Source organism: Dipodomys merriami, unplaced genomic scaffold, assembly GCF_024711535.1.
Source record: "Dipodomys merriami isolate MVZ:Mamm:240054 unplaced genomic scaffold, mDipMer1.0.p SCAF_477, whole genome shotgun sequence".
NCBI classification, from domain to species: domain Eukaryota; kingdom Metazoa; phylum Chordata; class Mammalia; order Rodentia; family Heteromyidae; genus Dipodomys; species Dipodomys merriami.
The window spans coordinates 588,934-613,163 of NW_027206043.1; the positions used below are offsets into that span (position 1 = coordinate 588,934).

General features: G+C 55.7%; 3 protein-coding genes across 6 annotated transcripts in view; 1 reads left to right on the plus strand and 2 right to left on the minus strand.

Annotated features, from left to right (window-relative positions):
* Positions 1-10,229, plus strand: part of LOC138808787 (microtubule-associated serine/threonine-protein kinase 1) — a 32,200-nt gene extending 21,971 nt beyond the window's left edge. For 2 of the 3 annotated variants that reach the window (XM_069994985.1, XM_069994984.1), the window contains exons 14-27: positions 1,365-1,503; positions 1,603-1,735; positions 1,876-2,041; positions 2,144-2,245; positions 2,385-2,507; positions 3,065-3,174; positions 3,689-3,867; positions 3,958-4,205; positions 4,506-4,712; positions 4,929-5,158; positions 6,566-6,688; positions 6,778-6,914; positions 8,303-8,490; positions 8,596-10,229. In XM_069994985.1, the coding sequence (XP_069851086.1) occupies positions 1,365-1,503; positions 1,603-1,735; positions 1,876-2,041; positions 2,144-2,245; positions 2,385-2,507; positions 3,065-3,174; positions 3,689-3,867; positions 3,958-4,205; positions 4,506-4,712; positions 4,929-5,158; positions 6,566-6,688; positions 6,778-6,914; positions 8,303-8,490; positions 8,596-9,857 (3,347 nt within the window). In that variant the 3' untranslated portion in view covers positions 9,858-10,229. The remainder of the gene's footprint in view (positions 1-1,364; positions 1,504-1,602; positions 1,736-1,875; positions 2,042-2,143; positions 2,246-2,384; positions 2,508-3,064; positions 3,175-3,688; positions 3,868-3,957; positions 4,206-4,505; positions 4,713-4,928; positions 5,159-6,565; positions 6,689-6,777; positions 6,915-8,302; positions 8,491-8,595) is intronic. The other variant, XM_069994983.1, reaches the window with a different exon arrangement.
* A 164-nt stretch (positions 10,230-10,393) lies between these two features.
* On the minus strand, positions 10,394-14,556 carry LOC138808788 (deoxyribonuclease-2-alpha-like). Its single transcript, XM_069994986.1, has 6 exons — positions 14,341-14,556; positions 14,053-14,233; positions 13,870-13,951; positions 13,240-13,404; positions 12,254-12,451; positions 10,394-11,256 (listed from the first exon to the last, which is right to left on the minus strand). The coding sequence occupies exons 1-6, from the start codon at positions 14,430-14,432 to the stop codon at positions 10,865-10,867; spliced, it is 1,110 nt and encodes a 369-aa protein (XP_069851087.1). The 5' UTR covers positions 14,433-14,556; the 3' UTR covers positions 10,394-10,864.
* A 769-nt stretch (positions 14,557-15,325) lies between these two features.
* On the minus strand, positions 15,326-19,374 carry LOC138808825 (Krueppel-like factor 1). 2 transcript variants are annotated; one of them, XM_069995033.1, is made up of 3 exons: positions 19,249-19,374; positions 17,400-18,222; positions 15,326-15,851 (listed from the first exon to the last, which is right to left on the minus strand). In XM_069995033.1, the coding sequence occupies exons 1-3, from the start codon at positions 19,333-19,335 to the stop codon at positions 15,676-15,678; spliced, it is 1,086 nt and encodes a 361-aa protein (XP_069851134.1). In that variant the 5' UTR covers positions 19,336-19,374; the 3' UTR covers positions 15,326-15,675. The 2 variants fall into 2 exon arrangements, 1 of the variants encoding a protein (XP_069851134.1); XR_011366624.1 differs by lacking the exons at positions 17,400-18,222; positions 19,249-19,374 and adding an exon at positions 17,174-17,275 and having other exon boundaries at positions 15,764-15,851.
* Between the last annotated feature and the right edge of the window lie 4,856 nt (positions 19,375-24,230).

The following is a 24,230-nucleotide window of genomic DNA, read 5'->3' on the forward strand; positions in this document are numbered from 1 at the left end:
TGTGTGTGAGGGTGTGTGTGTGTGTGTGAGGGGGTGTGTATGTGTGTGTGTGTGAGGAGTGTGTATGTATGTATGTGTGTGAGGGTGTGTGTGTGTGTGAGGGGTGTGTATGTATGTATGTGTGTGAGGGGGTGTGTATGTGTGTATGTGTGTGTGAGGGGTGTGTATGTATGTGTGTATGTGGGGGGGGGGAATATGGCTCCCAGTGCAAAGGATCTAAAGTGAGAACCATGGAAGAGACTGGAGGAAGCCACACCTGAGCTCAGGTGAAGAGCTGAGGCTGGGGGAGGGGAGGCCCCACCGGAGGGACGCTGGAGGATTTCCTCTGCTTCCAGGGCAGCAGCGGCCACCGCCAGGGTTGAAGCAGCGCGGGCGCGGGCGGGCTTGTGTGGCGCTGTTGTTGTTGTTGTGTTTATGATGCTAGAGGCTTCACCAGACAATTATTTAACCAGTCAAGTCACCCCTAGCCATTTACTGGAGTCCTAGCTTACCTGTTTCCCTGCCTCCCCCCCCCCCCCCCCAAGCACGGCACTTGACTCACAGCTCTACATCTGGCTTTTGGTAGTTTATTAGAGATAAAGAGTCTCAGGGACTTTCTTGTCTGGGCTGTTTTCTAACCTGTCCTCAGATCACAGCCTCCTTAGCAGCTGGGATTGCAGGTGTGAGCCACCAGTGCCCAGCTTGGCTCTAGCCTTGCGCACCAATGGCTCATATCTGTAATCCTAGTTACTCAGGAGGCTGAGGTCTGAGGATTACGGTTCAAAGCCAACCCGGGCAGGAAAATCTGAGAGACTCTTATGTCCAATTAACCACCAGAAAACTGAAAGTGATGCTTCTCAGCTGAAGAGCCAAGGGACAGTGCCCAGGCCCACAACCAACAACAACAAAAAGAATATCTCTAGAGAATTTTCTAGCTGCTTCTACAATCAGCCCATTGTATATACTAGGAGATAGAGACTCAGAAGTGAGATTTGGGAAGGGGAAGACCCCTCTCTGGACCTCCCTTTCCTATGTCTGCAAAATGGGTACAATTGAAGAAGACATTGGTGCGATTTTCATGTGTGTGTGCCAAATACTGGGTCCTGAACCCCGGGTCTGGGTGCTGTCCCTTAGTTATTTTGCTCAAAGCTGGCACTTGAGAGCTACACCACCACTTCTGGCTTCTTTTCTTTTCTTTCTTTCTTTTTTTGGAGGGGGGGGGTGATGTTTCTGCTTGGGCTGGCCTCCAAACTTGATCCTCAGATCTTAGCCCCCCGAGCAGCTAGCTAGATTGACCGGTGTTAAACGTTGGCCCCCAGCTAGTTGGCGCTGTTCAACATTTGACGGGCCTCATCTCACCACTCGGGTCTGACCCTGGCCCACAGGCGGTGACTGTGCCACGCTTCTGAAGAACATCGGCGCACTGCCGGTGGAAATGGCCCGGATGTACTTCGCAGAGACCGTGTTGGCGCTGGAGTACTTGCACAATTATGGCATTGTCCATCGCGATCTCAAGCCTGACAAGTGAGCTCTGGGTTGTTGTTTTGTTTGTTTGTTTGGGCCATCATTCCCTCCCTCCCCCCAGAAACCCAGGGATCTGAGATCACCCCGTTTTCCCTGCAGTCTCCTCATTACCTCCATGGGCCATATAAAGCTCACAGATTTCGGCCTCTCCAAGATGGGGCTCATGAGTCTCACCACCAACTTGTACGAAGGCCACATCGAGAAGGATGCCCGCGAGTTCCTGGATAAACAGGTGTGTGGCGGGCGTGGGGGTCACCGAGGGCAGGGTGACCCTGCAGGGCCTCAGGGACGCAGGGCCTGGTTGGGGGGTGGCACAGCTCTCCCTCGAGGCCCCTCCTGCGGCCAGGGCGTGGGCTGACCGCCTGCCCCCAGGTCTGTGGGACCCCAGAGTACATCGCACCCGAAGTCATCCTGCGCCAGGGTTACGGCAAGCCGGTGGACTGGTGGGCCATGGGTATCATCCTCTACGAGTTCCTGGTGGGCTGCGTACCCTTCTTTGGGGACACCCCGGAAGAGCTCTTCGGACAGGTCATCAGTGGTACGTGCTCCCTCGAGTGGGCAGGGGTGGCATGGAGACATGGGCAGGTCTGGGGGACCCCAGGCGACCAAAGGGAGCCCTCGGCTCGACTCTACCCTGCAGATGACATCCTGTGGCCGGAGGGAGATGAGGCCCTGCCCACAGATGCCCAGCTCCTGATATCCAGCCTCCTGCAGACCAACCCTCTGGTCCGGCTTGGGGCAGGTAAAGCGGGTGCTGCAGTGCTGGGGAGGTTCCGTTTGCCAGGATGCACCCCTGGTCCCCCCCAACCCCAGGTCCAGCTTGAGCTGTGGCCTTGGGCTGCCGGCCATCCGCTGGCGTTGGAACCCTTTCTTACCGCCAGGTGGCGCCTTTGAGGTGAAGCAGCACAGTTTCTTCCGCGACCTGGACTGGACGGGGCTGCTGAGGCAGAAGGCTGAGTTCATCCCCCACCTAGAGTCAGAAGATGACACCAGCTACTTCGACAGTGAGTGAGAGCAGGAGGCGGGGCCGGGGGGGGGGCGGGAGTGAGGCCTGGGATTCCCGGTCCGGTCCGGCTGAATCTGTCTCTGACTCTGAGATGAAAAGACTGAGGTTGTTTGGGGGCGGGGCACGGGTGGGAGGGGCTTTCTTGGGGGCGGGGCGTTGGTGGGCATGATCTGTGATGGCACTTCCGAGGGGCGTGGCCTGCTTAGGGGTGGGCCTAGGCTCAGAACTAGGTAAGTATTAGTACCTGGGGGAAGCTGGGGTGCCTGGATTGGGGTGAGTTCTACCCGTGGACCTGCGCTTGCGGCCCAGGCTGGGACCAAGGCCGTGCCGAAGCTGGCTCAGGATTGCTGAGGGGTGTAAGTGGGGTCTGGGCGGGGGGGATCCTTTCTGGGGATAGATAGGCAGAGACCGAGGAAACAGCCACGCACGCAGACCTGGGGGTGGAGCCTGAATTCTAACAAGGGGAGGCAGGGGTGTGGCCTGCCCTGAGCCTCGCTGGCGCTGCCCAGAGGGCCTGGACCAGGGCCGCCGTCACGGGTCCCGTTCTGCCCGCAGCCCGCTCGGACAGGTATCACCACGTGAACTCCTACGACGAGGATGACACGACGGAGGAGGAGCCGGTGGAGATCCGCCAGTTCTCCTCCTGCTCCCCGCGCTTCAGCAAGGTGGGCCGGGCCTGGGCTGGGGGAGCTGGGAAAAGTGGGCCTGGGGGGCTTGTGGGGACCGGAGTCCCAGACACCCCCGAGGCTCAGGCCTGGGAAGCGACGGGGAGAGGGGAGGCAGGCTGTGGGTTCGTGGCTTGGGCCTTTGGTCTAATGGTACAAACAAGACTCACAAGTGACTCACAAGGATGTGGGAGGGGTGAAGATGACAGATGGGCGGAGCAGAGCCCCGCAACCCCGAGCAGCCCCTGCTGACTGGGCATGAACTGGGCCGGAGCGGGGAAGAGGCTGTCAGGTGGAGAGCCGGAAGGTGGTGGCATGGGAGGGGCGGGGCCTAGGATAGGCCTAACTTGGTGGGCGGGGCTTGAGTTGAAGTCTTGTACCTTATTGGAGGCCAGTCCGGAAGTGGGCGGGGCCTGGCCCTGATAGGGTGGAGGGAGGCGGAGGTGGGTAAGTGGCAGGACCGCTGATTGGCTCTGGAATGAGGGAACTCTGTCACCACCTCCCCTCGGGCCAGGTGTACAGCAGCATGGAGCAGCTGTCCCAGCACGAACCCAAGACCCCCGTGGCAGCAGCAGGGGTCAGCAAGAGGGAGCCAAGCGCCAAGGGCCCAGAGGAGAAGGTGCCGGGCAAGCGGGAGGGCCTGGGCGGCCTGACCCTGCGTGAGAAGACCTGGAGAGGGGGCTCCCCGGAGATGTGAGCGGGAGCGGAGCCGGGCTGGGGGTGGGGCGAGGCTCGGGGCGCGGCTCCGGGGGCGGCGCCCCTGACCTGGCCCTTCCCGTGCAGCAAACGCTTCTCGGCTTCGGAGGCCAGTTTCCTGGAGGGGGAGGCGAGTCCCCCACTGGGCGCGCGCCGGCGTTTCTCGGCGCTGCTGGAGCCCAGCCGCTTCAGCGCCCCCCAAGAGGACGAGGATGAGGCCCGGCTGCGCAGGCCCCCCCGGCCTAGCTCTGATCCCCCAGGCTCGCTGGATGCCCGGACCTCTAAAGAGGCAGCTCCAGGGGAAGGCACCCCCAGCGCGGGGGACCCGGAGGCCCGTGAGTGCCCGCCCCCTCCTGAGGCCCTCCCCGTCCCTCCCCCGCCCCCCGCCGTGCACAGAGATGGAGCATCTTTCAATGAGCCTACAAGATCTCGTTGCATAAATGCAAGGTGCAACCTGAGATCGTGAACATTACGTAGGCAGGCCAGGCCACGGTCAGGGATATAGACCCGAACTCAGGGTCTATGTACTGGGTACGTGCTCATGGTGATGAAACTCGCTGTCCATCCGGAGAGGGCGCGGGAACAGCCTGGCCTTGGACTGATCCCTAAACCCATCCATCTGCTTTCGGCCGCAGCGGAGCGCCCGCGCCCAGGTGACCTCTGCCCACCCTCGAAGGACGGGGACACATCTGGCCCCAGGGCCACCAACGACCTAGTTCTACGCCGGGCGCGGCACCAACAGCTGTCCGGGGATCCCGCCATGGAGAAGCGGCCTTCCCGAACCGGGGGGAAAGTCATCAAGTCGGCCTCAGCCACAGCCCTGTCCGTCATGATTCCGGCAGGTGATGGCTGGGCCCCACCCAAAAGGGGCGGGGCTTCCCTCATTGGAGCCAGGACAGGCCAATGGGAAGGTTACACTGTCCCTGTCTACAGTGATTGGCTCCACGGTGAGCCAATGGTAGCGTCCCGGGAGGCGGGAGCAAGAGATAACCTCACCTAAGTAAGGAGGAGAGCTTGTCGGGGTGGCCCTGAGCTCTGACCGCGCTCTGTTTCTGCAGTGGACCCGCATGGAAGCTCACCACTAGCTAGTCCCATGTCCCCACGATCTCTCTCCTCCAACCCGTCCTCACGGGACTCCTCACCCAGCCGGGACTACTCACCGGCCGTCAGTGGACTCCGCTCTCCCATCACCATCCAACGCTCAGGCAAGAAGTATGGCTTCACGCTGCGCGCCATCCGGGTCTATATGGGTGACTCCGATGTCTACAGCGTCCACCACATTGTTTGGGTGAGCACTCAAGGTCCCAGGAGGGAGAATGGGAGAGGAGATCGGAGAAGCTCCCATCTGGAACTCAGAAACCTGGGCGATGCCTGGCTCAAATCTATCATCTTAACTACTCAGGAGGTTGAGGTCTGAGGATCTAGGTTGGAAGCCAGCCTGGGCAAGAAAAATCTATGAAACTCTTATCTCCAATTAAGCACACACACACAAAGCCAGATATGAAGCTGTAGCTCACATGGTAGAGTGCTAGCAGCCTTGGGCAAAAAACATCTCAGGGACAATACCCAGGCCTTCCCCTCAGTGCAAGCCCGAGAACTGGCACCAAAAAAGCCTGAGCAAGACCTCCTTATCTTTAATGGAAAGAATAATGATAATTACTGTTAGGTTTTTAAAAAGGAGGTAGGCCGAGTAAGAACCGCACCAGCACGCAGGTGGTATTCAGATAAGGGGTAGGTTTATTCAGTAGACCTGCTTGGACCAGGCAAGGGTGGCACTCCATGTGGCTGGGAAAGGCCTGGGAATGAGAGAGAGCTGGGAAGAGAGGAAAGAGAGAGAAAAGAGCAGAGAGAGGGGTAAGAACAGTAGCACTCACGTGGTATTCAGGTAAGAGGTAGGTTTATTCAGTAGACCTGATGCCACCAGGCAAGGTTGGCACTCCACGTGGCTGGGAAAGAGAGCAAGAAAAGAACAGAGAGAGAGCTAGAATAGAACAGAGGGAGCAAGAAAAGAGCAGCAAGAGCTAGAAACGAACAGAGAGAAAAAAAAGGGAGAGTCTGGGCCTGGGCTAGCCCTTATGTAGGGCATGGGTGGGGAAAGGTGTGGCCACATCAAATTCAGATGTGACCTCAGCGGATGCAGATGTGACCTCTTCCAGGTGTCCCAGTTGCCTAGGTAACGCAGGTACTGGGTGGAGACTTTGCTGTGAGGAGAGTGGAGTCTGCTCGCCATCCAGGAGCGGACCTTACAATTACCTAAGGTGTTATTAAGGCGATTGTGCCGTACAAGGTTACCTAGTATGTAAGCTATGTCATATTACCAGACTCCTGACTATGCTCTCTCTTATTTATTTTATTTTTGTCTGTCACGAGGCCTGAACTCTGGGCCTGGGCGCTGTCCCTTAGCTCTTCAGCTCAAGGCCAGCGCTCTACCACCTGAGTCACAGCGCCACTTCCGGTTTTCTGGTGGTTTATTGGAGATAGGAGTCTCACGGTCTCTCCTGCCCGGGCTGGCTTTGAACCGCGATCCTCAGATCTCAGCCTCCTGAGTAGCTAGGATTACAGGCGTGAGCCACCAGCGCCCGACTCCAGCTTTTTCTGCTTATGTGGTACTGAGAAATGGAACCCAGGGCCTCATGCATGTCAAGCCACCGTCCCAGCCCTAACTATGCTCTCTTTTGGGGTTCTCCCTCACCAGCACGTGGAGGAAGGGGGCCCAGCCCAAGAGGCGGGGCTGTGTGCTGGGGACCTGATCACCCACGTGAATGGAGAGCCTGTGCATGGTATGGTGCACCCAGAGGTCGTAGAGCTGATCCTTAAGGTGAGTCCGGGGGAGAAGACCACAGGGTGAGGGTACAGAGGCCCCCAGAGCAGTCTCCAGCCCGAGTGTCCCATCCCTTCTTTTCCCAGAGCGGCAACAAGGTGGCAGTAACCACAACACCCTTCGAAAATACCTCCATCCGCATTGGCCCAGCAAGGCGCAGCAGCTACAAGGCCAAAATGGCCCGGAGGAACAAGCGGCCCTCGGCCAAGGAGGGCCAGGAAAGGTGGGCAGTGCCATAAGCAAAACCAGTCCTTGATAAGTGTGTGGGGCTAAAGATGGCTCTGGGTGAGGGCAGGGGAAGGGATGAGGAGAGGTAGATAGATCCAAAGCAAATGGACAAGCCAGTTAAAGGGGGAGGGGGCTTGGAAGAGTTGGAGAAGCTAGCAAAGGAGGGTTCCCAGATGGGCGAAAAGCAGTGTGGGCGTATCTTGGGCAGGTGGGCAGCAGATAGGGACAGAAAGATAAGTGAACACAAGAGTGAAGGGAGGATGTCCAGGAGACGGTCCTGTCCTGTTGGAGATTTCTCACAGGAATAAGCATGCCAAGTAAGGCTGAGCCGGCTGCAAAACAGGCATGCTTGGCTTAATGACAAGTTTATTCTCATAAAGGTGCTCTTAGGTGATTTTTATCAGAGTGCTAAAGCAAATGTGACATCATTGAGCTATATAATCTTATGGGACTCCTCCCCTTTCTTTAATTGAAATGTCTGCTATTATTCGACAGATGACTGTAATTTCTACCCACGTAATGAAGTAGCTATGGGTAAGGCCAGATGAGTATTGTTTTTGTTTTGTTTTTATTTTGTGCCAGTCCTGGGGCTTGAATTCAAGGCCTCCAGGTCTCACTTGGATTTTTCTCTCATCTGGTGCGCTACCACTTGACGCAGCTCTACTTCCGCCATTTTTGGGGGGTGGTTAATTGGAGATAACCGCCCAAATTGACCAAAGTGGAAAGGGAGCCCAGGAGAGCTAAGCTAAGGGCAGTCCTTTGATTGGTAGGTTTGCAGTGAGGGGCGTGGCTAAAGAGAGAGAAGTCAGAAATGTGGGCTTGGAACGGAAAAGGGCTCAAGCAGGACTAAGCCTACAGAAGTTCCCCGGTGGATTGGAGTGAGGGTAGTGGCTAAGTTGGGCGGGGCCAGACCAGTGGGCGTGGTCAAACTGGACCGGGTCGGAAGGACTAAGCCAAGGGAAGTTCTTTGGTGAGTTGTAATGAGGGGCGTGGCTAAACAAGGAGGGGGAAATCACAAGTGGGCGTGTCAAAATGAAAAGCCCTCCCAAGACTGAGCCAAGGGAAGTTCTTTGATTGGTGGGTTATAGCAGGGGGTGTGGCCAAACAGGGGAATCAGAAATGTGGGCATGGTCAAAACGAAAAGGGCCTCAGCAGGACTAAGCCAAGAGAAGTGGGGAGGGGAGTGGCTAAACGGGGGGGGGGGGAAGAGCCAGAATGGTGGGCGTGGCCACAGGATTGAGCCAAGGGAAGTTCTTTGATTGGCGGGTTATAGCGAGGGGGCGTGGCTGTGGGCGGCCCAGGTGCTGTGTTACCGCCCACACGTGGGAGGAGCCTGAGCTCCAGGGTCTGGTCCAGAGGAGGCGCTGCCTTTGTCCCCACCAGCAAGAAGCGCAGCTCGCTCTTCCGGAAGATCACGAAGCAGTCGAACCTGCTGCACACCAGCCGCTCGCTGTCCTCGCTGAACCGCTCACTGTCGTCCAGTGACAGCCTCCCGGGCTCGCCCACCCACGGGCTGCCCGCGCGCTCGCCCACCCACAGCTACCGCTCCACGCCCGACTCCGCCTACCTAGGTGGGCTCTGCCGCCCCCGGTGGGAGGGGCGGGTGGACGCGGGCCGGGGCTGGCTGGGGACGGGCCTGGTGCTCACTGAGGGCCGTCCCCCCCCCCCCCCCGCAGGCGCCTCGTCCCAGAGCAGCTCGCCCGCCTCGAGCACCCCGAACTCGCCCGCGTCGTCGGCGTCGCACCACATCCGGCCCAGCACGCTGCACGGGCTGTCGCCCAAGCTCCACCGCCAGTACCGCTCGGCTCGCTGCAAGTCGGCCGGCAACATCCCGCTGTCGCCGCTGGCCCACACGCCGTCCCCGACGCAGGCGTCGCCGCCGCCGCTGCCCGGCCACACGGTGGGCAGCTCGCACACCACGCAGAGCTTCCCGGCCAAGCTCCACTCGTCGCCCCCCGTCGTGCGCCCGCGCCCCAAGAGCGCCGAACCCCCGCGATCGCCGCTCCTCAAGCGCGTGCAGTCGGCGGAGAAGCTGGGCGCCTCTCTGGGCGCCGACAAGAAGGGCGCGCTGCGCAAACACAGCCTCGAGGTGGGCCACCCGGATTTCCGCAAGGACTTCCACGGCGAGCTGGCGCTGCACAGCCTCGCCGAGTCCGACGGCGAGACGCCGCCCATCGAGGGGCCAGGGGCCGCTCGACAGGTCGCCGTCCGCCGCCTGGGTCGCCAGGAGTCGCCCCTGAGCCTGGGCACGGACCCGCTGCTGCCCGACAGCGCTCCCAGGCCGCCAGTGTCCAGCAAGGAAAAGGAATCGCCGGGCGGCACCGACGCCTGCACCCCACCCCGGGTGACAACTCCTGGGGGCCGGACCCTGGAGCGGGACCCCAGCTGCACGCGACACCAGAGCGTGCAGACGGAGGAGGGCGCCGGCGGCGTGGCCAGGGCCGTGGCCAAGGCCGCGCTGAGCCCCGTGCAGGAGCACGAGACGGGCCGGCGCAGCAGCTCGGGCGAGGCCGGCACCCCCCCAGTGCCCATCGTCGTAGAGCCCGCGCGACCAGGAGTCAAGGCCGAGACGCCCCAGCCTCTGGGCACGAACTCCAAGGGGTTACAGGAACCTGCACCCCAGGGGCCTCTGGCACCCGAGGCCCCGAGGGGCCGGGAGCGCTGGGTGCTGGAGGTGGTGGAGGAGCGGACCACTCTGAGCGGGCCCCGCTCCAAGCCCGCTTCCCCCAAGCTCTCCCCAGACCCCCAGACCCCGACCCCAGCCCCGACCAAGAATGCACCTGGTAGCACAGGCCCCGGAGCCCCGGCCGCTTCTCTCCCGGTCCCAGGCACTAAGCCAGAAGTAGGGCTCACCTCCTCCAGGAGCCCTGCGGAAGCTTTGACGCCGACAGCCCTGACCAAAAAAGGGGCGTCAAGCCCCGCACCCCCAGGCCCATAGCAGAAGCAGGCCCAGGCCGTTGGTCCTGTGCTGTACAGCCGCCTGTATACATATGTACACATATAAATAAAGTGCGTCTGTGCTGTGGGAGCTTTGGAGGACTCACCTGTGTTCCCCAGGCCAAGAAGCAACACCCGACCTACCTTCCCCTAGGCTCCCTTGATGGCTGGGAAGTGGAACTCAAGTGCTAGGTACCATAGAGGAGGGGAGCTGAGTTAGGGGTGGGACCTTGCTATGGTCCACTCACCTTCTCCAGGAAGATTGGTACACAGATGGTCTGTGTCCCAGCATTCCCCTCTGAAGAGAGTTAATAGCGTGCTCCAGTGATTTACTTTTCTTCCTCAACCATCCTGAGTGGCACGTTATTCTCATTTTGCACACAAGGAGACTGAGGCACAGAGAAGTTAGTGCACATAATTAAGATCATGCTGAACTAGAAGTCAAAGTCAAGTCCTGGCTGGAAGTATGGTGGTACCATGCATGCTTAGCATGCCTAAGGCCCTGGATTAAGTTGAATCCACACACACACACAAAAGTCAAGCGGGGCACTAGTGGCCCAGTCCTTTAATGCTAGCTCCCCCAGAGGCTGAGAATGCAGGTTTGAAGCCAGCTCAGGCAACAAAGTTTGTGAGACTCATCTCCAATTAACCACGAAAAAAACAAACTGGTAGTGGAGATGTGGTTCAACTGGTTGAGTGCCAGCCCTGATTAAAAACAAACAAACAAACAAAAAAACAACACCCAGCTGAGCGCACCCAAGAGGCTGAGATCTGAGGATCACAGTTCAAAGTCAACCTGGGCAGGAAAGTGTAAGACTCTTATTGCCAGAAATCCAGAAGTGGCGCTGTGGCTCAAGTGGTAGAGTGCTAGGCCAGAGTGGTAGACTGATATAGTGCCCAGGCCTTGAGTTCAAGCCCCACAAACAACCGAAAAAAAGGGAGGGGGGAAGAGCAAGTCCTAGAGTTAGAGCCCCCCCAGTACTAGCGCACATGCACATACAATCAAGTTTAAACCAGTTCCTGAGTCTTCCTGGCGCTGCTGAGTTTCCAGGCCCTGTTCTCTTCTCCACAGGGTTTCCAGGCCTTGACCAGCGGCTGGAAGGCCTTCCAGAGGGCTGGTAGCTGGGCACAGAGTGTGCCCCCACCTCGATGTTCCTCTCCCAGATTACGATTCATGTCACCAATGCAGGTCCAGGGCCCTTTCGGGGCCACGCACCATTTGGAATGGTCCTCTGTAGCCTTGAAGGTTGGCCCACTTGGTCCTGGGAAACCCGTCTGTGTCACATCCAGAATTTGCTGCGTCCCAGAGCAGTTGGAGGGCAAAATGCCTGGAGAGTTCTGCCAGAACTGGACGTGCAGGTCACTGCCAAGGGCCGCTGCCAACCAACCAGAGTACAAGTCTGCAGAGGACGGGAAGAGGGCGCGGGCTGGGCCGGAGACATTCCCCAGGCCACTGTCGCCTTCTGAGCTCAATTCTAAGCAATTTTTCTGTTTTTATTTCATGTGTGCCAATACTGTGGCTTAAGCTCAGGGCCTACCTACCTAGGCACTGTCCCTTAGCCTTTTAGCTCAAGGCTGGCACTCTATCACTTAAGTCACACTTCGACTTCTGGCTTTTTGCTGGTTAATTGAAAGTAAGAGTCACTTGGCCTTTCCTTCCCAGGCTGGCTTTGAACCCTGATCCTCAGATCTCACCCTCCCAAGTGGTTGGAATTACAGATGTGAGCCACCTGATGCTCAATAATTCTTGGAATGACATTAACACCCATTACTGAATACTTGATATTTATCACTTCATCAGTGTTGAGGTAAACATCAGTATCGCACTTTTCAAGCCAGTACACTAAGACTTAGTCAAGTTACATATCAGAAACCAACATATATTTTTTGATGGTATTGGGGTTTGAACTCAGCCTCAGGCTTGCTAGGCAGGCAGGCTTATCACTAGAGGCGGGGTCCTGGGGCTTGCACTCTGGGCCTGGGCACTGTCCCTGAGCATCTTTTGCTTAAGGCTAACAATCTATCACTTGAGCTACAGAGCCACTTCGGCTTTTTTTTTTTTTTTTTGGTAATTTATTTGAGATCAGAGTGTCACAGACTTTTCTGCCTGGGCTGACTTCAAGCCACGATCCTCAGATCTTAGCCTCCTGAGTAACTAGGATGACTCCAGTGCCCGGCCTCATGGTTTTTTGTGTTTGTTTTTTTTTTCCTTTTCTTTTTCCTTTTACTATCTTCTGACAGAGTTTTTCCTACCTCTACCTCCTGAGTAGCTGGAATTACAGGTATGAGTCACTATGACCAGTCCAGAAACCAATATTTGAACCCAAGTCTATATGCCAGACACTTCCCTCCTTCATAGAACGAACTCTCTTCTCCATCTCCCAACCTTAGGCTCACCATCTCCAAACTTGCCAGACTTGGCAAAGCTCTGGAAGGTAGACCCTGCCAGCGATGTAAGTGTCACACTGCTGTTCCAAGGTTCGTGGACAACATGGTGGTCATTGATGACTGCCTCCAGGTCAGGGAATTTCTGGGCAAATGTGTCTTCCAGCTTGTGGTCGAAGACCAGGGGATAGGTGTACATCAGCTGCCTGCCTGGAAGGCAAGGGGAGGGGGGAAGGGGGGAGGGGAGAGCAGCCAGTGCAAGGTTTTTATAGTTGTTTGTGTGTTTTGGAGTACCAGGGATCTAAGCCAGAGACTCACACATGAATAGTGGGCTAACTGCTCTGTCACTAGCTCTACCCAAGCACACCCTCCTTTTTTTGTGTGCCAGTCCTGAGACTTGAACTTAGGGCCTGGGTCCTCTGCTTCTGGCATTTTGCTGGTGACTCAAACTGTCCTACTGACTTCCCTGCCCTGGACTACCTTCAAATCAAGATCCTTAGATCTCAACCTCCTGAGCTAGGATTACAGACCTGAGATCCCAGCACTCAGCTTGAGGCTTGAACTCAGGACCTAGTGTTTGTTAGTCAAGTGCTCTACCTCTTGAGCTCTGTCTTTAGCCCTTTTGTGCTTTCGCTACTTTTCAGGTAAAGTCTCCAGTTCTTGATCCTCCCACCTACAGCCTCTGAGTACATCACAAGTGTCCCCATCAAGCCTGGTTTTTTGACTGAGATGAGAGGGGAGGTCTCACTAGCTTTTTGCCTAAGTTGACCTTAAACTACGATTCTTAACATGCTCAAGCCACTTGGTTCTGCCTTTGGATTTTTTGAGATAGGGTCTCCCTACATAGCCCAGACTGGCCTCAAACATGCAATCCTCTTGCTTCAGCCTCCTAAGTACTGGGATTCCAGACACGCACCATGAAGTGTGGCCTAATCTGGGCGTAATCAAGGTCTGATCTGGGAATCTGGGACTTACCCTGCTTTGCTGATTCTACTCACCGATCCTTAGGAACTCTTCCAAAGGAAAGGACACACAGATCAGAGTTTGCCCAAATCTTTGGGCATTATGAGGCCAGCTGAAGGCACCAGATGACGCAGGTGGAGGGAAGCATGGCACACTGTGGACCAGCCAGAAGCCCCCTTCCTGGTCCATGAGAAGGACCCCTGAGCCAAAAGATGGGAGATCAGAGGGACTATTCATTATGTCCCCCTCAAGCAAATCCAACCGAAACCAGGAAGAGCTTCAGTTCCCAAATCCTTTTTCAGTTCCCAATTCCTTTTTTTTGTTTTTGTTGTTGGTCGTGGAGCTTGAACTTTCGGGCATTGTCCCTCAGCAGTTCAGCTCAAGGTTAGTGCTCTACCATTTGAGCCACAGCACCACTTCCGGTTTTCTATTGGTTTACTAGAGATAAGAGTCTCACGGACTTTCCTGCCAGGGCTGGCTTTGAACTGCGATCCTCAGATCTCAGCCTCCTGAGTAGCTAGGATGACAGGCGTGAGCCATCCAGGCCCAGCCAGATCCCAATTCTTAACTCCTCCCTACTATTCCCCCCCCACACACACACACTGGTCAAAAGTTAATTTGGAAAATGAGCCCCTCTCCAGCCTTCCCCCCAATGCAAGCCTCACCTTTGGTATGTCCACGGCTGCTGGTGGAATCCTTAGCCAAGCTGGATTTGGGTGGCTGGTCATTATACAGCAGGAAGGCGAGCTGGGAGCAACATAGGGGCAGCTTGAAGATCCCCCCCCCATTCTCTGTTGGGGTCCCACCCAACAGTCCCCGCCCCCCAGGTTCTGCCAGGACCCGGTCACCTGGCTGGCATTATTGCGGTACAGAGGCAGCAGGCTGCGGCCCACGGCTCCCTCGGAGCTGTTGATGAACCCCACGCCGTCGCGCCAGCCCCCCGAGTTCTCGTCCAGGTATTTGTACCGTAGCCCCCACCCCGGTGCATCCCCGGACCCGCTATGGGCCGGCAGCTTGTACACTACGAACCTGGAGGTTGAAGAAGGCACAGATGCAGATAAAAGAGACAGACACACAGAGAGAATCCCTAGTGTTCCGCGAGCAGCGCAGCTATCCCGGGGGCTCCCCTAGCTCACCAGTCCACAGGCTGTCCCGAGTCCCCAAAACAGCGCAGGGCCCCCGCAGGGACCCACAGCAGGGCGCACAGCAGCACAGGGCTCGGCGACATCCTGTGGGTGCCGCTGCAGGGAAGGGTCTGCTGCGGGGCCCCCGAGGAGCCGGGTCACGAGCGGCCCAGTAGGGCGAGTACTTCCCCAAACTCGCCTGGGAACCTGGGCCGGGACGCGGCCAGGGCGCAGACTCCGCCCCGGAGACCAAGCGCTCGGGTTCCGAAGGCGGAGTCCTCGGTGGGCGTGGCTTCCCTACGGTCTGCCCCGCCCCGACAGCCGCGCCTGGCCACGCCCATTCTGTCTCTGATTGGGCCTTCCTAAGCCCCACCCTATACTATCTTCCCTCCTTCCTTTTTTTTCCCCCTTGCTTCCTCCCTCCCCTTTTCTCCCCCTCTTCCGGTCCCTGCCCCTCTCCCTCTCTCCCCTGCCCCTCCTTTCCCCTTTCCCTTTCCCTGGACTTATTTTGCCGCCCAGGTTAGCTTGTCGTCCATGCAGACCTGGACATTGTGAACCTTTTTTTTTTTTCCGCTTCCCAAATGCTGGGGTTACCGGCGCGGACCACCGGGCCCACCTGGGTCCAATTCTTGTCATCTCTGTTTACTTAAGAGGTGGTAATGATCCGATATTTCCCCCCACCTTTTCAATTCTCAATTTTGTCCCAGGCTACCTACTCCTGAGTTAAGAATATGAGGCAGATTTGGGGTTGAAGTCTGGGTTCTCCAGTCAGTGAAAGGGAGGTCCCCAGTTATTGAGACAAGATGGTGTGTTCTGAAGGGGGGACCCTGCGAAGCCTGCAGTGCTCGGGGCTCATTGGAGATGGGTGGATATGGGGGGAGGGGTGCTGCTGAGGCTTAGGAGGTGAGGGTGTATGTCCTCCAATATCACCTCCGGGGGTTCATTCTTTCCCCTGCTTCCAGTCCCCTAAGCCCACAGACTCGGGCCAACACTGAAGTTTTTATGAGGGGCTTATTTATAGAATCCATACACATTCACAGTTGATATGGAATTCCTGTGGGTCACAGCATGAAATCCCCTCTGAGCCCAAGGTTTCTGGGAAAGCCTCGTCCCTCTCCCTCCCCGCCTGTGAGCTGAGCTGAGGGTCCATCTCAGTCCATTTATCGGTGGTCTGGCGCTTGTAGCTCGGGACGAGGAGGGAGGGGCGTTATCCATCGAAAACTCCCTCAGGTTTGTCTATGACCTTAGATCGGTGGGTCCACAAGTCCAAGCAAGGGTCAGTCCTTGAAAACACCCGGCCTGAATCCACTGGTATTCCCTGGCAGTATCGGGGTACCGGGGTGGGACTCAAAAGTGGCGCTTCATGTGCAAGGCCAAGTGATCGGAACGCGAGAAGGCCCGGGAGCAGAACTGGCAGCCGAAGGGGCGCTGTCCTGTGTGCTTCCGGAAGTGGCGGGTCAGCTCATCCGAGCGCGCGAACTTCCAGCCACAGTTGTCCCAGGAACAGGCATAGGGCTTCTCTCCTGGAGAGGGGCGAGGAAGCTGTGAGGGCCAATGGCTGAGCCACGCCTGGTCCTTTTCCTCGGTATGTAAGCCCTGTGTTCTAACTTCCTTCATCAATTACGGTCCCCAAATCAGTCTCTGTGTGTGTGTGTGTGTGTGTGTGTGTGTGTGTGTGTGTGTGTGTGTGTGTGTGCGCGTGCCAGTCAGTGCTGGGTTTTAAACTCAGCCTGGTCGCTGTCTGGAGCTTTTTTCTGTTCCAAGCTAACAGTCTACCACTTGAGCCACACCACCTTCTGCTGTTTTGCTGGTTAATGGAAAATAATCTCGCCTGGGTTGGTTTCCAAAGGTGATCCTCGGATCTCAGCTTTCTGAGTAGCTGGGATTACAGGCCTGATCTGATTAAGGAGCTCAGGTCTGCCCGGGGCCATATTGGCCACAGGGTGGATGGTAGGGTCTGGCATCTTGTCTTCATGCTGGGAAAAGGAACCCCCCTCCCATCACCTGCCTCCCAGGTAATGGGCGTGCCCGGACCCTGGAGGCGGGGCAGGCACTAGGCTGATAGGTTCCTGAGTCTGTCAGTCCAGTGCCTGGGGCTGGGAATTTCCTGAGGATCTGCCCTCTGGGCGGACCTATTTAGGCCCGGACCAACCTAGCTGCCAGGACGCCATGCCACGTGTGTTTCTGTGATGGTCCCGTCCCCAGTCATCAAGGACTCCCAATTCTGCTCTCCACTGAAGCTGAATTGCCTTGTTGGTATTTTGTTATTTCTTCCCTCTTTAGCATGTTTCCTAGTTGTGTTATGTGTATTTGTTATGTGTATTTGCGGCCTGTTAACTATATAATAAAGACCCCAATATTCTGTATTTTAAAATGTGGCTTCTGGGATGATTTATCTTACAATAGAGCCACATCGGTGCCCACCTGCTTTCTCCAGTGTTCTCACACCAATGGGGCCAACTTTACCATTGACCATGGTCTAGGAGGCCCTGAAGTCCACCTGATTCTTCCAGACCTATCTTCAGGGATTAAACTCTCCCCTCGCTACGTCTGCCCCCAGCTCCCTGCGCCCTGGGGACTTGGATTCCCCCACATCCTTTTGTCTCCTAGATCCTTCTTTTCCCCTAGGCCTGCCAGTGCTTCCGGATCGCAACCTGAGCTAGCCACTCAGAAAACCAATCTGCTCAGGCATTTCACACATCCTCCCAGCCCCGCCTCCCCCCCCCCCCACGTCGGCCTCCGCTGCACAAACAAGCTCCCTCAGCCACCCTCCTTCCAAAGCTTGTGCCCGGCTTGAACACCGCTCCTCGTGTCGTTCGTCTAGCTTTCGGCCCCTCCGCCCAACCTTGGCCTTAGGTCTGACACTTCGGCTCCCAGAAGTTTCCAATCCTCTAGGGCCCGGACTCCGGAGTTGGGATCCTAGGCTCTGTTCCTGGCCCCTGTGAGGTCCCAGAAGCCCCCGCGGCTCTCTTGGCTCCACCCCTTGCAGTAGGATTCGGACATTAGCTCCGCCCCTCAGCCCGGTGCCACGCCCCGGCCACGCCCCCTCCGCCCCAGGCCACGCCCCTTACCCGTGTGCGTGCGCAGATGCGCTTTCAGGTGCGAGCTCTTGGTGTAGCGCTTGCCGCAGCCCGGGTACTCGCACGTGTGCGCCGCCTGCCCCTTGAGCGCCGCCTGCCTCTTCAGCGCCCCCGAGCGCTGGCTGCGTTTGGGGACCGCGGCTTCGGAGGTCACGCTGGGGTCGGCTGCGGTGCCCCCGAGTCCGGTGCCGATCGTACCCGGTCCCAGACAACCCAGAAAAGACGGGGGTGCGGCGGGGCCCGGGGAAGGCCGGAAGAGCTGGAAGTGCCCTTGGTACTGCGGCGCCGCCGGGTACAGCGCCGGGTACCCCGAGAGCAGCCCGTAGGGCGCGCCCGGGCCCGCGGGCACCGAGAACCCGGTGCGTGCAAAGTAGCTGGCCGAGGAGCTCGCGCCCGGCTCGGGGTACCCTGGCTGCAGCGGCAGCGCCTTGAGATCGGGGGCCGGGGCCACGAAGGGGTCGGGCGTGGGGGGTCGCGGGGCGGGCTGTCCCCACCCCGCGTGCTCCTCGGGCCCCAGAACCCCCGGCGCCAGCCCCGGGCCGCCCGCATAGGCGCCCAGACTCTCGGGCGGAGGCGGGTACGGCCCCCCTGGGCCCTCACCGGGCGCGGGCGCACCGGGGCGGGGCACCCCGCCCAGCTCGGGCCCCGGGAAGTTGGTGAGGAAAAGATCTAGGTCCCAGGTGCAGGCCGCGTCCCTCTCATCGTCTTGGTGCTGCCCGGGAGGGTCGTCCGACTTCAGGCCTGCGTGAAGGGGCAGCCCCATGGGGTCCGGGGGGCCCGGGCCCATGTCCTGTGCCTCGTCGGAGCGCCACCACTGCGGACGGGCCGGGGGGGGGGGGAAGGGGGAGGGACTCGGAGTTAGGCCTCCATGGATCCCGAGAGTACCCTGTCCAGGGACAGTGCCTGCTGGACACCCTGGCAAAGCTGCAGAAAATGGGGTCCCATTTGCCTATCTCTCCCCCATAGGGCCCCCCACCCCCACCCCTCCGACAGCCCCAGACAGATCCATCAAGTTTGGCTGGAGACGTGAGATAAGCCCTCATTATCTAGAGCCACATTCGGGATGGGGGAAGGGGTGGCAGGGCTGTTTGGGGGAGGCTGTTGAGGGAGGGACACCAAGCCTCGACTCAGTTTCCCCCCTAAGCCATCTCCTTCCCCATCTCCCTTCCCAACAGGGTGAATTCCCAAACCCTGGAACCTCCCCTCCACACACAGAGAAATATTTACCATTCACCTTGCCCCTGATAACTTGGTTTGGTTCTTCCGAGCCTGGGTCTATACTATGTCTATTTTTTATTTTGGGAAATTTTTTTTTTTCTGCGACAGGATCTTAACTGTAAAGCTCAGGTGAACTTTTTTTTTTTCTTTTTTTTTTTGCTGGTCCTGGGGCTTGAACTCAGGGCCTGGGTGCTGTCCCTGAGCTTCTTTTGCTCAACGCGAGTGCTCTACCACTTGAGTCACAGCACCCTTACAGCTTTTTTGAGTTTATTGTAGATAAGAGTCTCTGGGACTTTCCTGCCAGTGTTGGCTTTGAACTACAATCCTCAGATCTCTGCCTCCTGAGTAGCTAGGATGACAGGCATGAGCCACCAATGTCCAGCCCAGCCTCAATTCCTGATCTTCCTCTTCTTCCCACCTCCGCGTCTCACATTCTGGGATTCCAGCCTGTACCACTATGCCCAGGTCCAGAACTCAAGTTTTCTATTACAGAAATGGGCCCCACCTAGAGCCTCAAACCCTTAGAAGCCCCTCACCCATAGATCAGCCGAGAGCCTTGCCCACATCAGAGGAAATCAAGAAAAGAAGCAGTCCCCACCCCTGGGCCCCCGCTTGGCCCTACCTTAAGGATGTCCTCCTGGCCGTCCTGAAAGGGGCCCAGGGTGGCCATTGTGCTGAGAGAAGGCCGGGCGGTCTCAGCTCCAGCCATGGCTGGCGATGCCCACCCTGGGCCTCAGACCTCCTCACTTTCTACCGCCTCGTGGGCTCTGAGGCTCTGTGGGCCCCTGGAGGGCTCCTCTCTGCCCTGGGATGATTGGCTACAGCCTCTGATAAGACCCAGGCAAGGCGGGGAGGGGGGGTCAACTTCAGGGGGAGGGGGGGAGAACAGACCTCACTTTAGTCTGTTTGGGGCTAGGCCTTAAAGACAGATTCTGTATCCAAAGCCAAGTCAGATGTCAGCGGCTGCGGGAGGAGGGGGCACAAGGCTTGAAGGCTTAAGAACTGGATAGGAAGAGACATGAGTGTTTGAAGGGCAAGAGGTTTCAGAGGGGGTGGTTCCTTGGAGAAGGGGCAACAGGAAGGGGTGGGTATATGGGGGAATGGTCTGTGGGATTCTCCGATCCCTCCCCCAACTGCAGCCCCTCTCGCTCTCCTCAATAAGCAGCAACAGCCATATGGATGGTGGGACTTGGCATGAACTCACTGCCAGCATTATCAAACACAGCAGATGTTGGAGGGCACTATCAGGTGGAGGCCCAGAGCAGCCGATGCTCCGTCCCTCCAAGTTAAGTGTGTGTGTGAATTAGCTTAGCTTGGGAGGGAGGCTGTAAAGTCCCAGGGCCTGAGTCTTCTCCCTCCTCACCAGGAGAGAAGGGATCTCCTGCAGTTAGTCCCTACCTGGAGTTCTATGGCAGATGAAGTTGAAATTAAGGTTCCTACAGGATGAGGGGGCTCCTAGGAGGGAAAGGACATACCTGCCCTACAGGGGACCCTTACTCTGGCTCCTGGCCTGGCTGCTTGCTAGATTTGCTATCTCCAAAAGATCTGCCAAAAAGCAGATCTGGAGGTATGGCTCAAGTGGTAGAACACTAGATGAACAAGCAAGCTGTACAGGCTAGAGGCTATGAGTTCAAGCTCCAGTACTAGCTAAAATAAGATCAAGTCAGGTACCAGCGGCTCACGCCTGTAATCCTAGCTACTTAGGAGGGTCTGAGGCTCAAGGTTCAAAGGCAGCCGGGGCAGTAAAGTCCATTAGACTCATTACCAATTGACTATCAAAAAGTGGAGCTGATGGCCAGGAATGTGGCTCAAGTGGTAGAGCTCTAGCTTGAGCAAAAGAAGCTCAGGGACAGTGCCCAGGCCCAGAGTTCAAGCCCCAGGACAGGCAAAACAAAAAACTAAAAAAAAAACGAGGCACCAGTGGCTCACGCCTGTAATCCTAGCTACTCAGGAGGCTGAGATCTGAGGATCCTCAATAGTGGTTCAAAGCCAGTCTGCACAGGAAACTTCAAGAGCCTCTAATCTCCAATAAACTACACAAAAAAAAAGCCAGAAGTGGAACTGTGGTTCAAGTGGTAGAACACTGGCCTTGAGCTTTGTAGAGCTGAGGCTCAAGTGGTAGAGCACTAGCCCTGAGTGGAAAAGCTAAGGGGCAGCACTCAGGCTCTGAGAATGAGCACCAAGTAACTGACTGGCTGGGAAGGAGACGTCTCAAAGAGGAGGCAGAGGTCTGGGAGAAGCTTCCTGGTGTAGGATTGGCAATTCACAGGTTATGTTAGGTTCTCAGGCTAGGCAAGAGGACAAAGGTCAGGGGTCAGGAGTGGCATCTGTCTGTACGACAAGGCCTGGGGGAACATGTGCCTAGTAAATGTTCCTTTCTTTTGCTTTTGCTTTTATCTGATACCCAATAAGTAGCATAGAACTCCAGCACCAACTCACATCGACTCAAAGTGGATTAAAAACCTCTACATCAGGGCTGGGAAGGTGGCTCAGTGGTAGAGCACTTGCCTTGCATGCCTGAGGCCCTGGGTTCGATTCCTCAACACCACATAAGCAAAAAAGAAAAAAGCTGGAGGTGGCGCTGTGGCTCAAGTGGTAGAGCGCTCGCCTTGAGCTGAAGAGCTGAGGGACAGCGCCCAGGCCCAGAGTTCAGGCCCCACGACCGGACCAAAAAAAAAAAACCTCTACATCATACTGAAACTCTGAAACTACTGCAAGACAGAATAAGAGATACATTAGAACTTACTGGCACTTCCCGACTAGAGTGCCCGGGGCACAGCAGATAGGAGAGATTTGACAAATGGGATTACCTTCAAATAAAAAGTTTCGGCACAGCTAAGGACATAGCTACTAAACTACAATGACAGCCAACCAATTGGGAAAAGATCTTTATCAGCAATACATCAAAGGCCTAATATTCATATATATATAAGGAGCTCAAGAAACCAACCCTCCCAAACCTAATAAACCAGTCACTAAATGGGCAATGGAGCTAAGGAGAGACTTCTCAGAAGAAGAGGTAAAATTGGCAACGAAACACGGGAGGAAATGCTCTTTATCCCTGGCCACAAAGGAAATGCAAATCAAAACAACCCTGAGATTCCATCTCACCCTAGTTAGACTGGCCAATTATTATTTTTTTATATTTTATTTTTTCTTTTGGTCCGGTCGTGGGACCTGAACTCTGGGCCTGGGCGCTGTCCCTCAGCTCTTCAGCTCAAGGCGAGCACTCTACCACTTGAGCCATAGCGCCACTTCCCGCTTTTTTCTTTCTGCTTATGTGGTGCTAGAGGAATCGAACCCAGGGCCTCGAGCATGCAAGGCAGGCGCTCTACCACTGAGCCACCTTCCCAGCCCCTAGACTGGCCAATTATTTGAACTCTGACAACAGATGCTGGTGGGTATCTGAGGAAAAAGGAGCCCTATTGCACTGCTGGTGGGAATGCAAACTAATACAACCACTCTGGAAAGCAGTCTGGAGGTTCCTCAGAAAACTCAACATAAGCTGGGCACCGGTGGCTCACGCCTATAATTCTAGCTACTCAGGAGGCTGAGATCTGAGGATTGTGGTTCAAAGCCAGCCCAGGCAGGAAAGTCTGAGACTCTTATCTCCAATAAACCACCAGGAAACAGGAGGTGGCACTATGGCTCCAGTGGTAGAGCGCTAGCCTTGAGCTGAAGAGCTGAGGGACAGCGCCCAGGCCAGAGTTCAAGCCCCAAGCTCCACAAAAAAACAAAACAAAACAAAACCTAAACATAGACCTTCCTTAGTACCCAGTCATACCACTCCTGGTCATCTACCCTGAACACCATGAACCAGGATACAAGGACACCAGCACCACCATGTTCACTGCTGCAGTGTTCACAATGCCGCACAATTGATGGATAAAAAAAAAAATTGTGGTACCTATATACAATGGAATTTCACACCACCATTAGGAAAGATAAAATAATGTCACTCTCAGAGAGACAAGCCACAGCGTATGTTCTCCCTGATATGCAGAAGTTAGATTTAAAATGCAACAGGACATGACAAATTATACTGGATTCTTCCTCTTTTTTTTTTCTTTTTCTTTTTTTGTCAGTCATGGGTCTTGAACTCTGGGCCAGCGTGTAGTCCCTGACCTCTTTAGCTCAAGGTGAGCACTCTACCACTTGAGCCATAGTGCGACTTCTGGTTTTCTAGTGGTTAATTGGAGATAAGATTCTCATGGACTTTCCTGTCCGGGCTAGCTTTGAACCATGATCCTCAGATCTCAGCTTCCTGAGTAGCTAGGATTACAGGTGTGAGACACCAGCACCCAGCTTATACCGGATTTTAGACACTCACCTACAGTAAGAACAAAAGAGGATAGTCTTAGGAGAAAATCACCAAGGTAATACCCAAGCCCCTCTTCATATGTATATAAAATAATATACATACTGAAACAAACTCCAAAGATATGGAAACAAAGGACCTTTTTCTTAATTTTTCCCTTTTCAGATGACTCTGTATTCTTTACCTCATATAAGGGGTATACACATGCACATTTGAGGGAAGGTCAGGAGAGGGCACAGAATCAGTGGAAAGTGCGTGGAAAAATGCAGCAGTGGAACCCACTGGCTGCACTGGACATTAATGAAATTGAACCATGCAACTGGTAGGCAGAGATGGAGGGAGGAATGGGAGAGGAAAAGGAACAGATGATACTATGCAAAAGGAAATGTACTTATTACCTAACATATGTAAAGGTAATCTTGCTGTATATCACCTCTAAAACAACAATAGAGCTGGGAATGTGGCTTAGCGGTAGAATGCTTGCTTAGCATGCATGAAGCCCTGGGTTCGATTCCTCAGCACCACATACACAGAAAAAGCCTGAAGTACGCTGTGGCTCAAGTAGTAAGTAGAGGGCTAGCCTTGAGTAAAAAGACAGTGCCCAGGCCCTGAGTTCAAACCCCAGGACTGGCTAAATAAATAAATAAATTCTTAAAAATAAAATAGAGGTGCTGGGAAAGTGGCTCAGTGGTAGAGTGCTTGCCTTACATGCATGAGGCCCTGGGTTTGATTCCTCAGCACCACATAAGCAGAAAAAGCCAGAAGAGGTGCTGTGGCTCAAGTGGTAGAGCGCTCACCTTGAGCTGAAGAGCTGAGGGACAACGCACAGGCCCAGAGTTCAGGCCCACGACTGACCAAAAAATTTAAAAAAAAAAAGAAACAACTCCAACACCTTTAAAAAATAAAATAAGAACTCGGGAACCAGCTTCAGCAGAAGAGGCTCTTGGGGAAAGGATGGAGTGGAAAGAAAGAAAGCTCACTAGCTGTAGGAGAAGGGACTTGACCTGGAGATGTGCACTGAATGCACAGTTGCTGGGTGGTAGATTTTCTGTTGTGTGAGAAGGTTAGGCATTTCATTTGGATTTTTTTTCCAGCAATCATGGGGCTTGAACTCTGGGCCTGTGCACTGTGCTTGAGCTCTTCAGTTCAAGGTGAGTACTCTACCACTTGAGCCACAGCGCCACTTCTGGCTTTCTGGTGGTTCAGTGTCTCACAGATGTTCCTTCCTAGGCTGGCTTTAAACCATAATCCTCAGTTCTCAGCCTCCTGAGTAGCTAGGATTACAG

Bases quoted from the DNA above. Each gene is read 5' to 3' on its own strand.
- LOC138808825 (XM_069995033.1), bottom strand. From the start codon at position 19,335: ATGGCTGGAGCTGAGACCGCCCGGCCTTCTCTCAGCACAATGGCCACC. The intron at 18,223-19,248 runs GTAGGGCCAAGC...GCCCGTCCGCAG, and splicing joins GCCAGGAGGACATCCTTAAG to TGGTGGCGCTCCGACGAGGC. The intron at 15,852-17,399 runs GTAAGGGGCGTG...GCCCCTCTCCAG, and splicing joins GCATCTGCGCACGCACACGG to GAGAGAAGCCCTATGCCTGT.
- LOC138808788 (XM_069994986.1), bottom strand. From the start codon at position 14,432: ATGTCGCCGAGCCCTGTGCTGCTGTGCGCCCTGCTGTGGGTCCCTGCG. The intron at 14,234-14,340 runs GTGAGCTAGGGG...TTCAACCTCCAG, and splicing joins TCGGGACAGCCTGTGGACTG to GTTCGTAGTGTACAAGCTGC. The intron at 11,257-12,253 runs GTGAGCCTAAGG...CGTCCTCTGCAG, and splicing joins GTCTGGCAAGTTTGGAGATG to ACTTGTACTCTGGTTGGTTG.